Source organism: Miniopterus natalensis, chromosome 13 (genome assembly GCF_054644295.1).
Source record: "Miniopterus natalensis isolate mMinNat1 chromosome 13, mMinNat1.hap1, whole genome shotgun sequence".
Lineage (NCBI taxonomy): Eukaryota > Metazoa > Chordata > Mammalia > Chiroptera > Miniopteridae > Miniopterus > Miniopterus natalensis.
In genome coordinates, this window is record NC_142093.1 from 2,367,799 (window position 1) to 2,382,686 (window position 14,888).

Consider the following 14,888-nt stretch of genomic DNA (forward strand, 5'->3'; position numbering starts at 1 on the left):
AGAGTGTGGTTCTGTTCCCTCTGTGCTTCCTCCAGCACCTGTCCCTTCCTGAGACCTCGCTCAGATGTAACTGCCATTTTGAAGTCCTTCTGCCCCGGCCCTGATGCGATTACTTGTCCTCCCGTATCTCCGGGGTGACGTCCCCTCTGTCGTGTGATGCCACCCCTGACCTGTACACTCTTGACGGAAGGGGCCGTGGTGTTGACTTTTCCATTCCCCAGCTTTGGAGACCAGGCTTTTCTAAGACAGCCGAGGCCACTCGGCAAACGGGGAGGGGCTGAGTGGTCCGTCCCGGGTTAGAGGAGGGAGCCGAGCTTCGGGAGGCAGCCCCCCAGGCTGGGAGCGGCCCCCTAACGCGCAGGCTCCTCCAGATGCTTGTTTTACACACTCAGAACCCTGCCTTTGTGATTCACACGCAAATGGCTTTTTCATTCCTTACCCTCGGAACCTCGTGTGAGGCGGTTTAGGAAGTGGGTCACTTCCTCGCTCATATTTTATTTTTAAGAAGCAGCTATTCTTGGATTTCCCTATTTTTTTCCCCCCTTTATTTTGCCCAAACTGATGAGTTGGGTAGCAACAGGCCACTTGTGGAAAAGTGGACTAGCTGGCCTTTTATGGGCAGGAGCTCAGCAACCTTTAAAACAGATGCACTGGCCGTCACTTCCGCTCCGGATGAGTGAGTGTGAGAGTGTGTGTGTGTGTGTGTGTGTGTGTGTGTACACACTACGGGCTCTTCAAATCACTCCAGTGGCTTTGCCTGTTTTAATTCATATTTTAGGGGACAAAATGTGGAGCCCAAGTGAGTCAGCCTTTGGACAAAGGAGCCTGTGTCCACGCAGTGCGCATCCATGCGGGGTTCCCTCGTGCTCCCCCACTTAGCGTCCGCGGTCTCCCCCCCAGGGGGAGCACGGCTGTGCTTGGCCCACACTGCGCCCCGCGGGGAGGTGGAGCCGCTTTCTCGCGGCTGCTGGTCCCTGCGGGTGTCAGGAGGCCTCCTGAGCGCACGAGGTTCTGGGAGCCGCAGTCGGGGGTTCCCCCTTAGACTTCATTTTTTATTTTTGCTTGCAGCGGTCTCGAAGAGCCCTTCATGTTCTTTGCCTTTCATTTCATTTAAGGAGAGAACCTGCCTCTCTACCTAGTTCCTGGGTCTTCCTCTCCAGCGGGATCTAGAAACAGGGCCGCCTTTAAGATAGTCACCGCAAAGCAGACAGGAACGGGCCGTTCCAAAGTGGGAAAGGGTGACGAGTGACCTGTGTTTTGGCCAATCCCTGCTGAGAACCGCTGTGCCAGCTACTGCTTGGCAACCAGGGATGCAGGGGGGGGGGGGGATGCAGAGGTGGGGGGGATGCAGAGGTGGGGGAGATGCAGGCCCAGCCCGGAGAAGCCTGTGCTGGAGGTGGGGCCGGGACACAGAGCACAGACAGGCCCCTGTGGTGTGGTGACCTGTCCTGAAGGCCACCTGCTCGGTGGGATGCAGTCTCTTCCCTCCTCAAAAGGGTTACACACAGCACACGTCAGAGGGAACTGTCGACAGAACCTCAGCCCAGCCTTGCTGCCGAAAGCTCGTCTGGCTTCCCTTGTATTTCAGGACTAGTCCGCTCCTGAGCCAACGCCCTCGCTGCCTGCATCAGTGGAGTCCTGTTTCCATCAGAAACTGAAAACGTGGGGCTTATTTTTTTAAACATGTTCTTATTGATTTTAGAGAAAGAGTGGAAGGGAGTGGGGAGAGGGAGAGAAACATGGACGTGAGAGAAACACATCATTTGTTGCCTCCTGTATGTGTCCCGAGGCCGGGAATCGAACCTGCAACCCAGGTACATGTCCTTGACTGGGACTCGAACCCAAGACCCCTCAGTCCTTGGGCCGACACTCTAACCACTGAGCCAGACCAGCCTGGGTTTGGGGCTCATTTTAATGGGTCAAGAAAAAGCACAGCTCTTTTGGCTCACTGCAGTTCCTTCCCATCCGCCTCTTGTAGTTTTGAGTGTCTTTGTACTGTGGTAACTTGTTTGCGTTCTGTTCATACAGCCCCGAGGAACTGCATAGTGGTTTCAGTCACTTTCCTTTAAAGACGTTTTCTCTCCATTTTACAAAATTGTTTTGCATGAGACATGATCTGTGTTTCTTCTCTTTCCCTCCCAGTTTTTTCCAGGATGGCCTGAAAGCAGTCGAAAGCCTCAAACCTTCCATTGAAACCCTTTCAACGGATCTTCACACAGTAAGTAGCTTCCTCGCCACGTCAGTGTTGAAACAGTTTTTATGCATCAAATGCTCTCAGATAAATGTTGCTCCTGTCAGACCCGGAGCTTGCTGCTGGGCCCCCAGAAGCGAACAGCCGGGTAGTGCCACGCGGAGCGTGGGGTCCCCGCTCCTGTCCTCCATTGGCTGGGGAAGGTGTGATGAGTGAGGGGACAGGCGTCTCGGGGATGTGAGGATGCCCCCGGAACTCCAGGTCTCGCTGTACCTCAGTCATGCCTCTCTCTGGTTTCTTTTCTGAAGATCAAACAGGCCCAGGATGAAGAAAGAAGACAGCTTATACAGCTCCGGGACATTTTGAAATCAGCGTTGCAGGTTGAGCAGAAAGAGGTGAGGGGATTTAATTTTGAAGGATGGCTGCTTGAGGCTGTGTCTCGAAGGCTTTGGGGCTGAGGAAGGAGACGTCCGTGTGTGCCAGGTGCTCACAGATCCTTCTGGGGCTGTATCGAGCAGCACTGGGACATTCAGTTGGTTCTTTAAGTGTGGTTTTATCAAACCGCCTGTTTAAGTACGTTTATTTCACGGGAAAGCTTTTCCTGGGGGCATGGCCCTAGTGGCAGCGTAGGAACGTTTCTGCTCTGTCGGGTGGGAGACGAGTAGCTCTTAGCATCTCCGTCAGGTGGACACTTCAGTTACGTTACTGGTTTTCCACCTGACCTCTGGTTTCCCTGCTCTGGGAGCCGTGGATGCTGCCCCCGTGGGCGCCAGCAGGTCGGGGCGGCCCTCCGAGCCTTCGCCCCTGAGATCGTGTGCTATAAAACGTGGAGAGCAGGTTCTCTTACGGCTGCGTTCTGCGGGCAGAAAACCTGGCCACGTCTCTCCCCACTCTACACACGAACACACCCACGGTGATACTTCGTGCTTTAGGGGCTTATTTAAAAAAACATTAAAATAAATGTCTAAGGTAATTTGATGATACATTTGCTACAGTGTAGATATTGTAATGTGAAGTTTAACATAAATCCACTTCCTTGTGATAAAGGAATGTGTCTAAATGTATCAGTGCAGCCTTTCGATAAATAACTGTTAAACTACTTAGTAGCCATCAGATTCACTGTTGGTGGTTTGTTCTGCTCTGTTTTGTGCTGAGTTCCTGTACTATAACTAAATATTGTTGTTTTTCTCCCAAATGCATTGACCTTTTGTGACCGAAGTCTAGGAGAGTAAGTAGTTCAGTATTTTAATAAATTGGAGAATTTTGCATGCTTTCTTCACGAACTTCCAAAAAAATGGTTTCCTCCATGTATATATTAATGACCAGAGCATTTTTAATTTAACCCCTTCTATTCCAATAGCAGTGGGTTTTATTAAAGGCTGAAGAATTTGAAAGCACAAATATTGAAGTGGAAATTTTCCAAGTTTACTGTGGACCCATTTGCTGTCATTCTTGGTGAAAATGAAGCAGCCCCCTGTTCCCCCCGAGCCCTGAGTAGCTGAATTCAACTCTTCCCTCTGCTCACCCCGCCCATGATGTGAGTTCATAGGGCACATTCTGTTTGAACGGCTGGTTTCAGTCACACCCCACTCGGCTGGTTGGCGGTGTCTTCGAGCACACAGGTGCTTTTCTGCATCTCGACCTTGAGCAGCTTGAGGGCACCCTCATGCCTCTGGTGCCTTCCCACCACCACGTGGCGGTGCCTCGCTGCTCATCAGGAAAGCTCTCGGTAAATGTGGGTCAGCTGAGCCAGAGATTGGCAGGTTGAGGTGGTTTGTTAGTGACTTCCTCCCAGTCCAGAGAGTATACATCCTGATGCTTTGATAGCCCCAAACTTTCAACAGAAGCAGGAAAAGAAACAAAAAAAGGCCTTGGAATGTGGAGAAAATAGTGGCTTGACTGCCTAGGAGAGAGGGCGCCAGGCGTGGGAGCGGGCCCATCGGGGCAGCCGCTCTCCCGGGCATCGGTGGGACCGTCGACAGCGCTGTTGTCCGACAGCCCAGGAAGCACAGCTCTGGACTGGGCAGAGGCGAGCAGATGCCGGTGCTCGGGAGCCCTGGGCGCAGCGTGAGGGCCGTGTTTGCCTTGGCTGTGCTGGGCCAGGAGGTTTGGGAAAACGCTTTTGTCAGAAGGCTGGTTATTTATAGCCTTGCAGAAAAGTGAAACAAATTTACCAGCACAGACTAGACGTGTTGTGGTTTGTTACTTTGTGTTTCTGTTGACCAGCCCGTCTGCGCCAGATTGCACATGGGGCCCCGGGCAGTGACTGCCCCTGCTTTTGGCTTTTGGCTTTTGGCTCAGACCGAACCCCCTGTCTCCTGGCTGGGAATGTGAAATACAGCAATTCTCTGAAACACAGAATAGCTTCTGTCTGTCTCACTCTGCGTTCTTTTTGAAGATGGCTTTCCATGTGTGTGGACACAGTTGCAAGGAATGACCAAGTGTGTATAAGTTACATTCTGTATGTTTTAAAATAATTTTTATGATTGGAGTTCCATCTTGTGCCGCCCCTCGGTGACGGGAATGGACATTTGGGGCGTTGGTGTTTAGGTTCTCATTCGCCGTTTTGGGGTTCCCTCGTGTGACTTAGAAAACTGAAGGTGTTGGTGGTTTTTATTCAGCATTATAAAAACTCTAATTACTGCATAATTACAGATCATAAAAACGAGGGAACGTGCCCTGAGGAAGCTGCGTTGATGGTTGGTGGGAGCCGCTCTCTTCGTTCCCGCGCTCATTTGACCGGAGCGAGGAGACTGTGCCACTGTGACCTCGCACCTCCCAATGACTGGCGTTCATAGTTTGTTTTTAGTATTTAGTAAGAGAGGATACTACAGTTTGATTTTTCCATAATTATGAAATTTTTCAGGCTTATAGAAGAGGAAAGCTTGTAGTGAACCACCTATATCTGCCCCATTGTTTTAACGTCTGGGAAAGATCCTTTTGCAAGGTTGAAACCGTCTCTCTGCTGATATTGCAGGGGCCTCCTCCCGCCCTCCCCACCTTTCAGTGGCCCTGTCAGTGGCCCTCTTCGGGGACGCGTCTCACAGCAGCCGGCGGGTCCCCTGCCCTGACCCCGGGCTGGCTGCGGGCTCTCTGCTCTTCGATGCTGAGAACCCAGCCGGTGCTGCCGGGGGAGGTCTCGGGCCCCGGGAGGTGGGCTTGTAGATCTCAGTACCGAAACCACAGGGATTTTTCCGCGCTGGAGGCCGCGCGTGCTGTGTGTCCCTCCGTCTCAGCTTTGCTCCCCCTTGTGAAGTGTCCTTGTCTGGCAGGAGGCAGCCGGATGGCATGTGCTGTCCCGGGGGCCGAGGCCCATCACCGCATGGTTCTCTTCTCACCCCAGCTTTTCTGGCCTGGCTTCAGGTTTGCCTCCATTTTTAATTGATTCAAGAAAAGTCTAGCCTGAAGAAGGAAACCGTCATTTCCTCCTTTGCTCCCGGCACCGGCGGATCCTGCTGGAAGGAGGAGCGTCCTTGGTCCGCCGAGACCTGTGAGGAGCTCTGATTAAAGGCGACCCGGGGACTGAGCAGTGTGGTCACGTGACTGCACACTCACTGGCGCCGGGTTTCCCTCCCCGATCAATAGGTACATCTCTTGCTTGTGCAGTTTAGTCTTTTGACGGGTGTATTTTTAGTCTTTTGCAGAGATTCAAATAGGTGAGCTCTGTTCCTCCATTTCCCGCACTGCGTGTATTCCCGGGGATGTTTAAACCTGGGATTGCTCTGAATTTCTAGTGCTGATGTACTGCCCTTCCGAGAGGCTGTGGCAACGGGGACCGTCCCCACCTGTTTGCCCTCGGCGTCAGGAGGCTCCCGTGGAAACGAGGACCTTTCTCCTGTTCCGGGCTCTGTGCTCAGGCCTTGTTTTCAGTTCAGCCATGGACCTCCCGAGCACACTGTTGACTTCTCGGGTGAAGATTTTAGTTCGTTTGTGCAGAGCCAGCCCATATGTATTTCAGAGTTAAAACGTCAGTGCTGGCCTGGCCGGTGTGGCTCAGTGGCTGGGCGCTGACCCATGAACCAGGAGGTCACGGTTCAATTCCCCGTCAGGGCACATGCCCAGTCGCAGACTCGATCCCCAGCAGGGGCCTGCAGGGGGCAGCCCATCCATGACTCTCTCATCATTGATGTTTCTCTCTCTCCCTCTCTTTCTCTCTCTGAAATCAATAAAGACATTAAAAAAAAAAAAAGTCAGTGCTAGACACCCATGCTTATGGAATGGGAGGTGCCAGTATTCCTCAAATTGATCTGCAGGTTCCATGCCGTCCCCACGAGGATCCCAGCTGCCTTGGCAGAAACGGACGGGCTGATTTTAAAATCCACACAGAAGTGCAAGGGACCCGGAGTAGCCACGACAGTCCTGAGAAAGAACCCAGTGGGAGGGCTGCTCTCACCCCCGATTTCAGAGCTCACCACAAAGCTGTGATAACGGAGACAGTGTGGTGCTGGCTTAGGACAGGCCTGGATCGATGAAACAATTCAGAGTCCAGGAGCAAACCCTTACGTTAACGGTCAATTGATTTTTTTAACAAGGGTGCAGTTCAGTTTCAACAAATGGTGCTGGGACAACTGGATGTCCACAGCAAAAGAGTGAAATTGGACCCCCTACCTCACACTATTATCAAAAATTACCTCAAAATAGGCCAGAACAGATCAGAGGCCTAAACGGAAGAGCTAAACTTTTAGAGGAAAACGTAGGTATTGGATTAAGCATGATTTCTCAGATGTGACATCTGAACTAGACACAATAAGAGCTTCATCAAAGTTTAAAAAATATTTGCTTCAAAAATCTCTTTAAAACTGCCAAGGATCCAGGTGACTGTAACTCTGACTCAGGCCTACCTGTGCCTCGTACCCGTGGCCTCTGTATCTCAGCTACGCCGTTTGTCCACCTGTCGGGCCTGTGCCCTCTCAGTTCCGATCATGCTCATTGCCGTGGGCGGTTCCTCCGTCGTTTGGGCAGTGCCGGTTCCCCCAGGGACAGTGCTCGGCCTGGCCGTGGAGATGAGACCGGCCCTTGTCTCTCGGGACACCCCCTGCGAGGACACGTGGTGTAAGGGAAGGAGCATCGGGGCGCAGATTCCCTTCCCCGCTCACCCTGGCCCCCGACACGCTCTGCACCCCCAGCAAATCGCTTGTTTTCCTTGTGCGTCTGTCTCTTCTGTTTCCAAGTGAACTGGACGGGGGGCTCCCAGCAACAGGTAGGGCACCTGGTTGGCCTGTGAGCTCAGGTCCACGGTTTGCTCCCCTTTGTCTCCTTCACGTCTACCAGGATTTCCAGCACCGCCCTGGCAGCCCCTTTCCTCTCCCGCCCAGGACTCCTCCTGTCGCCTGGCGGGCACAGCTGGGCACCTGTTGGCTGCCCAAGTTTCACTGATGATCTTGCCCTCGAGAAGCTGGAGGCTGGTGTCTCCCAGTTGTGGGGACTCCGCCAGGTTCTCAGCTGTCCGAGCGGACGGTCCACCCCGAGGCTGAGCGGTGAGGTTCAGGCCACGGCCCTCTCCGGGGACCGACGGGGTCCGGGAGGGAATATTGTTCAGTACCTGCCCTGTACAGGTGTTCACACGTGTGACCTTCCTGTGTTCACCTTCCTTGCTGGGTGGTGGTTTCCTGTTTTCCAAGGAGGAAACTGAGGCAGGGAGTTTAAGCATCTCACCTGAAGAGGCAGGACATCGGGGTTTTTTGTTCATTGGTTCGTTTTGCCTGAAAGGACTGCTTTCACCCGACAGGAGTTTCTTGCTTTTACCGGGGACTTAAGGCTCGTAATTAAGTAAAACCTTGTACCTCCCAGAGGGCTTGCTTTGGGCCAGTTTGGGGGTGCTGGTTTTTGCCATTTCCTTCTCCAGCCCGGTAGGTGACACTTATGAGGCCCTGGATATGAAATCGTGTGCGTGTGTGTGTGTAGTGAGAGGGGAAATTTCTCTCTTAAAAAAAAAAAATGTTTTAAGGGCACAAGTTTCCTTTGTGTCTGCTCTTTAATCACTGGGACCTGGACGGGATTACAGCGAACTTCTGACCCCGTTTAGGACGCGCAGCTCCGCCAGGGCGCCACCTACAGCCTGCACCAGCCTCAGGGGAACAAGGACCACGGGACCGAGCGCAGCGGCAGCCTGTACAAGAAGAGCGACGGGTAGGCGGGCGCGGCGGGCTGTCCACGCACCGTCCCCGCGCCCGCCTCCGAGCGCCTAAACTCTTTTATTTCTTCTCGTTTATCTGGAAGGATCCGGAAAGTGTGGCAGAAAAGGAAGTGTTCCGTTAAAAACGGCTTTCTCACCATATCACACGGAACCGTAAGTATCTCCCTTACCTCGCGGCCTCAGCTGTGGTGGCGAGGGACGAGCTCAGTGGGTGAGAGGACGTGGTGGTCCTGCGTGTGGTCTGAGTGTGGCCTGCGTGTGGCCTGAGTGTGGCCTGTGTGTGACCTGAGTGTGGCCTGCGTGTGGCCTGCGTGTGACCTGAGTGTGACCTGCGTGTGGCCAGCGTGTGACCTGAGTGTGACCTGCGTGTGGCCTGCGTGACCTGAGTGTGGCCTGAGTGTGGCCTGCGTGTGGCCTGCGTGTGACCTGAGTGTGGCCTGAGTGTGACCTGCGTGTGGCCTGCGTGTGACCTGAGTGTGGCCTGCGTGTGACCTGCGTGTGACCTGCGTGTGGCCAGCATGTGACCTGAGTGTGACCTGCGTGTGGCCTGCGTGTGACCTGAGTGTGGCCTGAGTGTGACCTGCGTGTGGCCTGCGTGTGACCTGAGTGTGGCCTGCGTGTGACCTGAGTGTGACCTGCGTGTGGCCTGCGTGTGGCCTGCGTGTGACCTGAGTGTGACCTGCGTGTGACCTGAGTGTGGCCTGAGTGTGACCTGCGTGTGGCCTGCGTGTGACCTGCGTGTGGCCTGCGTGTGACCTGAGTGTGGCCTGCGTGTGACCTGAGTGTGACCTGCGTGTGACCTGCGTGTGACCTGCGTGTGGCCTGCGTGTGACCTGAGTGTGACCTGCGTGTGGCCTGCGTGTGACCTGAGTGTGGCCTGCGTGTGACCTGAGTGTGACCTGCGTGTGGCCAGCATGTGACCTGAGTGTGACCTGCGTGTGGCCTGCGTGTGACCTGAGTGTGGCCTGCGTGACCTGAGTGTGACCTGAGTGTGGCCTGCATGTGACCTGAGTGTGGCCTGTGTGCGGCCTGTGTACAACCTGCATATGGCCTGCGTGTGCCCTGCGTCTGGCCTGTGTGTGGCCTGAGAGTGACCTGCGTGTGGCCTGCGTGTGTCATGGCGTTAGGGGTGCATTGTAAAGACGGTCCCTGCTGAGAAGAGCCCCTTTGGGTTCCCGCTCTGTGTGGCGCCCCTGCACCCCATTTATGCTTTCCCAGCCGGGGGGCCTCGTTCGCCTCATACCCAGCAGTGGGGCAGGGCTGGTGGCCAGGGACCCTTCATCCAGAGCCCGAGACGTCCAGAAACAAACCAAAGCCAGCACGCTGCCCGCCGGCTGCCTGGGCCTCTGGAAAGTGAACGTGGAGCTTGGGCCGATCTCTGCTTTTGCGTTCAGGGAAAAGCGTGCAGGTGGTCGGGGCTCTGGGAACCGGAGACCTGGGGGAGATGCCAGAGATTTCACTGGAGAGTCTAAGGCACGGCCCGGGCTGCACCAAGTCCTCCGCCGTCCTGCGGGTAGTTGCCCGTGTGGGAAACTGAGCCCTAAATGTCAGCCGGTGGAAAACCAACCTTTAGCCCTGGCGGGTGGCTCAGCTGGTTAGTGTCGTCCCAAGCGCCAGGGTTGCGGGTGTGATTCCGGGTCAGGGGACATCCCTAGGTCAGGGGCCATACGGGAGGCAACGGACCGATGTCTCTCTCCCTTCCTCTCTCCTTAAATTCGATAAAAACATATCCTCTAGTGAGAATTAAAGAATAAAATAAGCCAGTCAGAGTTTTCTTCTGAAATTACCTCCTTACCCTCTGCCTTTTGCTTCTTTGGACAGAACAGGCTATTTTTTGACACTGCAATAGTGGTCTTGACACATTTCTGACAAAAATACCTTGTGGTCTCCTGTTACCTTCTGTGTCTGCAGGGGTCAGGCGGGGGAGCCTGTGTGCGAGGCAGGTCGGTTTTGTTGAAACTTAAGTGACAGATGGTTGGCGTTTAGGATTATGAGCCTGTTCTCTGTCGTCACTTCGGGAAGCGGGGGAATTATTTCTCTGTCATTTTTGTGCTGTGAGATTGCTTTTCCTGGAAGTGAGTGTTTACGCTCAGAAAAATCCTTGTAAGATGAGAAATTGATCTGGGTTCCCAAGTCGCCCAGCCGGCCGTCTGTGTGTCAGCAGGAGTCCGGACCGAATGTCTCGGGCTTTAGCCAGGGAGCATTTCGGTCTCAGGGAGTCCACTGCCCTTGACCTCAAAGCCAGCATCGCCTGTCCCCCATCTGGCTGGGTGTCCCTTAGAGGGAGGGCAGGGGCCCTCGGTGGAGCCGAGCGTCAGGGACGTGCCTGTGTCGTGGGTTCTGCCTTCTGGGGGCTATCTTTGCAATCTAGGGAAAACCCTGTTCTTGCTATATTTTATTTTTTAGGAATTTTATTGAGGAGGAACGACACTGTCTGGTTTTCCATTCTCTCCCACCCATCTCCGTTTGTTTTGTTTTTTCAAACAGGCTAACCGGCCTCCTGCAAAGCTCAACCTGCTGACCTGCCAAGTGAAGACCAACCCCGAGGAGAAAAAGAGTTTTGATCTTATTTCACGTAAGTTTGTTTCTCAGACGCTGTGCCGCAGAGAAATCATCACGAGCCGTCTGCCAGGCCATCAGCCCCCTTCCCACGTGCATTTTAAAGCACCGGTTCCGGAGAGAAATGCCTGCATTTCAGGCGATGTGGGCGCTTCTCTCTTGCCTCGGGGTTATCGGCCCGCCCGTCTGGATTCGAGGGCGGCCCCGGGCTCTGTGGGCCTAGATGCTCGTCTCAGCTCCCAGCCTCGTTCGCCTGTTTGTAAACGAGGAGATTATAGGAGATCAGCCCATAAGCCCACAATCCCTTCCCTTCCTTGTAAAAGGAGACGGTCTGCTGCTCGGGCTCCGTGCTCTCTCGGGGTTAGAATGGCTGCACACGAGAGGCACCGGCCTCCAGCAATAAAAACCGATTTCCGTTGTTGAAATCGGTTTGCCGTCCGGCCGCAGTCTCGGTCTTTCTGCCTCTCGGGGGCGCACAGGAGACTCGCCGCGGAACCACCTGCCGTGGCCGCTGTTCGCTCAGCATCCCCCACGGAAGAGGGAAAGGACAGTGAGGAGTCAGGAAGCGACAGGCCAGCCGCTAGGCGGGTGGGTGACGGTGGTTGTGCCTCGCTGCCTGCCGAGCGTGGATTACTGCCTGCTGTAGACGTGGGGGGCAGTCCCGGGCAAGCCTGGCTCCGCGTGAACACCCGGGCAAGGGGATGTCAGCCAGGACTCTGTCGGCATCTTTGCTCCGGCACCTAAGGCATCATGGATACGTCCAGGCAGAGGCTTGCGGCCTCTGATCCAAGGAGGGCTCTTCACGGCTGGTGTGAGGCACCTTGAGAATTTGCTACTTTGTTGTCATCTTCGAGAAAAGCAACAAGCTTTCAGGAGCATAAAAAGCACTATTGCCCGGCTGACGTGGCTCAGCGGTTGAGCGTTGACCGACATGGCTCAGCGGTTGAGCGTTGACCTGGGGTCCAGGCAGTCGGGGTTCGATTCCCGGTCAGGGCACATGCCCGGGTTGTGGGCTCGATCAATGACTCTCTCATCATTGATGTTTCTATCTCTCTCTCTCCTCTCCTTTCCTCTCTCTCAAATCAATAAAGACATATTAAAAATAAATAAATAAAATAAAATAAAATAAAAAGCACTATTCCCGGCTGATGTGGCTCAGTGGTTGAGCATCAACCTATGAACCAGGAGGTCACGGATCCATTCCTGGTCAGGGCAGGCAGCCAATCGACGTTTCTCTCTCTCTCCAAAAACAATAAAAACATTTTATTTTATTTTTTTAAAAAGCCACTATTGTCGTGCAGGGGCAGGCACGTGAAGGCCACGAGGGGCTGCTTGATTTTACAGGAATCCTGCCCCTCCTGCAGCAGAGTTCCGCTTAGTCCTGAGTTAGTCATAAGCCACTTCTTTGTGGACTCGTGTCCGGGTTACTGTCCGGTCACGCTGATGGGACTCCTCTCCTTTGCCGCGCAGATGACCGGACGTACCACTTCCAGGCCGAGGACGAGCAGGAATGTCAGATGTAAGCGCTGCGGAGGTGCCTCGGCCGGGACTCGGGGCTGCCTGGGACCTGTCACAGCCTCTGTTCTTCTTCCAGATGGATGTCTGTGTTGCAAAACAGCAAAGAAGAAGCTCTGAACAACGCCTTTAAGGGCGACGACAATACCGGAGAAAACAACATAGTCCAGGAGCTCACGAAGGAGATCATCTCCGAAGTCCAGAAGATGACCGGCAATGACGTGTGTTGCGACTGCGGGGCGCCAGGTGACCCAGCCCGCCCCCCCCACTCCAAGATATTTAAATCCCAGCCCCAGAACCTGGGTTTTTCCCTCCCATTTCAAACAGAAAGTTCCTGCATCGGAGCCGAGCTCAGGCCCCGGCACACAGGCTCCCTGAGCTGTGCACAGACCTTGGGGGGGGGGGTTGTTTGCCTCCGGGCTGGGGCGCTAGGATCCTGTGAGGAGGGCCTGACAGAGCTGAGAGGATTTCCATGCTTTTCGAGAACACCAGTGCCCAGAGGGAGGGTGAGAGCGAGGTCCTCCGGCCTTGTATTAACTGCCCAGGCTTTTCCGGGGATTTGGCCCAGGCGCCGTTGGTCGAAGGTTTGCAGTGACTGAGCCGCTGACTAGTCCGCGACCCTGCAGGAGCCTGTCGCTGTCAGGTACCAGTGTTGCCTCCAGAAAAGGAAGGCGTCGTCGGGACTGTGTGCGGGTCCCTGTCAGCTGCCCACAGTCCGTAAAATGAGACGTTTCTCTCTGCGCTTTCGTAAAGCTGGTTAGGGCTCCTTCCTAATGCACATAGCGTGTCCCTGTGGACTTTTAAAAGTCTACGGAGCTGACCTGCTCTTCTCATTAAGATGGAGAGATGGGGGTTTGGGAGAGCACGGAACAGCCTTTTCCAAACATTTATAGAAAGAGAAAGACTGTGGCTGGGCTAGAGGGGTCAGTGACCGCGTCACTTCTAATTCTACGACACTTTTTATAAACGAGCGATGACAAGAAGAGATCGGAGAGCTGAGAAATGCCGGGAGGTCCTGTTCCCGGAAGGCTTTCTTGGGGATAATTTGAGGAATGACCTCGTGGGGTCTTGGACCCATTTAAAAATATCTTCTTAGCAGGATCTTTAAAATCTCTTTGGATCTTATCTCGAGGGGAGTGGTAAGCATCGAATGGTGCTTTTGATTAAGAAAAGATCAGGATAGTGCTTTAAAACGCTTCCCTGGGGAAGTCCAAGCTGTGTGCATTTCGTTCTAAGATGCTAAGACAATACAGGTGATGTAAAGACCTGGAATAAAGTCGTCTAAATGTCACCCGTAGCTACCGAAAGCCCGGTGCAGCTGAGACGATAGAGTAGGTCCAGTTTTTATAACTTGAACACTTAACAAAAGAACTCCACAATTACCTAGTGACCCAGGCTGCGATATTTACCTGCTGTGCGTTTCCAAGGGCAACAAGCAGCTCCAAAGAGAACTGCCCTTGTGGGCCGTGGTCTTGCGCTCAAGTGCGTTTCTTTTTGGATTCCCTGTTTTCAGTGAATTCGGCATTCGTGGTCAGGATGGTACCTGCTACGTGCTGCCAAAGTGCTGAGCCCAGAGCCCGGCTTCAGCGCGTAGTGTGTGGTCTCTGTCACTGTAATTAGCGTTTGTGGACGCATAGACCTGCGCGACCTAAGTCGGCTCAGTAGACTCTGGCTGGCCTCGGCCTCGGTTTCCTCTCCCCGCTTTGCCGGCGCGACCGGCTTGGCGATGGGCACGGCCCCTAGAGGGCACTGTGTCCTGTTTCTTGTTTGCCCGGCACCTGTCACCTTATGAATGACAGGACCAGAAGGTGGAGGGTTGGGAAGAGGGAGAGAAGAGACTCATGCGTGTGTGTGTGTGTGTGTGTGTGTGTGTGAAGTGTAAATTGGCGACGCTTCTGGTGGAATGCAGGTCTGGCTGCATCAAGGATCCAGAAAAATGCTCACGCTTGGAACTCCATGTTCAGCGGCTGTGCAGGAGGGTGTCCTGGCCCCTGGCCCTCTCCTCACTGCACGCTCCAAGCTCTCTGATCTCTTTGCAGACCCCACGTGGCTTTCCACCAATCTGGGCATCCTGACCTGCATCGAGTGTTCGGGAATCCACCGGGAGCTGGGCGTGCACTACTCCAGGATGCAGTCCCTCACGCTGGACGTCCTGGGGACATCCGAGCTGCTGGTAACGTTCAGATCCTTGACTTGGGGATGGAAATACACGGACCTGGAAGCTAACGTTTTAGTCTGGCCTTTGAATCCATGTTGGCTTCCTGGCTTCCCCTGGGCTGGTGGCTGTGATGTTTGCGGGTGGGTTTGGGCGCTCACAGACTCGCTGATGATTCCTCCCCCTGCTCCTAGGAGCTGAGGTCGCTCTTAGTGCAAAACTTTATTCTTCAATGAGTAGAGTGAACCGACGCTCGAAAAGGAGCGTCCAGACGGGTGCGAGACCCTGGAATGGGACGGTGGTTTGGTCTCGCTCACCCCCATTCATTAAAC

General features: G+C 54.2%; 1 protein-coding gene across 2 annotated transcripts in view; it reads left to right on the forward strand.

Annotated features, from left to right (window-relative positions):
• ASAP2 (ArfGAP with SH3 domain, ankyrin repeat and PH domain 2) overlaps positions 1-14,888 on the forward strand; it is a 101,888-nt gene that overhangs the window by 65,637 nt on the left and 21,363 nt on the right. For both annotated transcript variants that reach the window (XM_087823324.1, XM_087823325.1), the window contains exons 8-15: positions 2,143-2,218; positions 2,500-2,586; positions 8,217-8,320; positions 8,411-8,480; positions 10,815-10,902; positions 12,357-12,405; positions 12,481-12,647; positions 14,441-14,574. In XM_087823324.1, the coding sequence (XP_087679450.1) occupies positions 2,143-2,218; positions 2,500-2,586; positions 8,217-8,320; positions 8,411-8,480; positions 10,815-10,902; positions 12,357-12,405; positions 12,481-12,647; positions 14,441-14,574 (775 nt within the window). The remainder of the gene's footprint in view (positions 1-2,142; positions 2,219-2,499; positions 2,587-8,216; positions 8,321-8,410; positions 8,481-10,814; positions 10,903-12,356; positions 12,406-12,480; positions 12,648-14,440; positions 14,575-14,888) is intronic.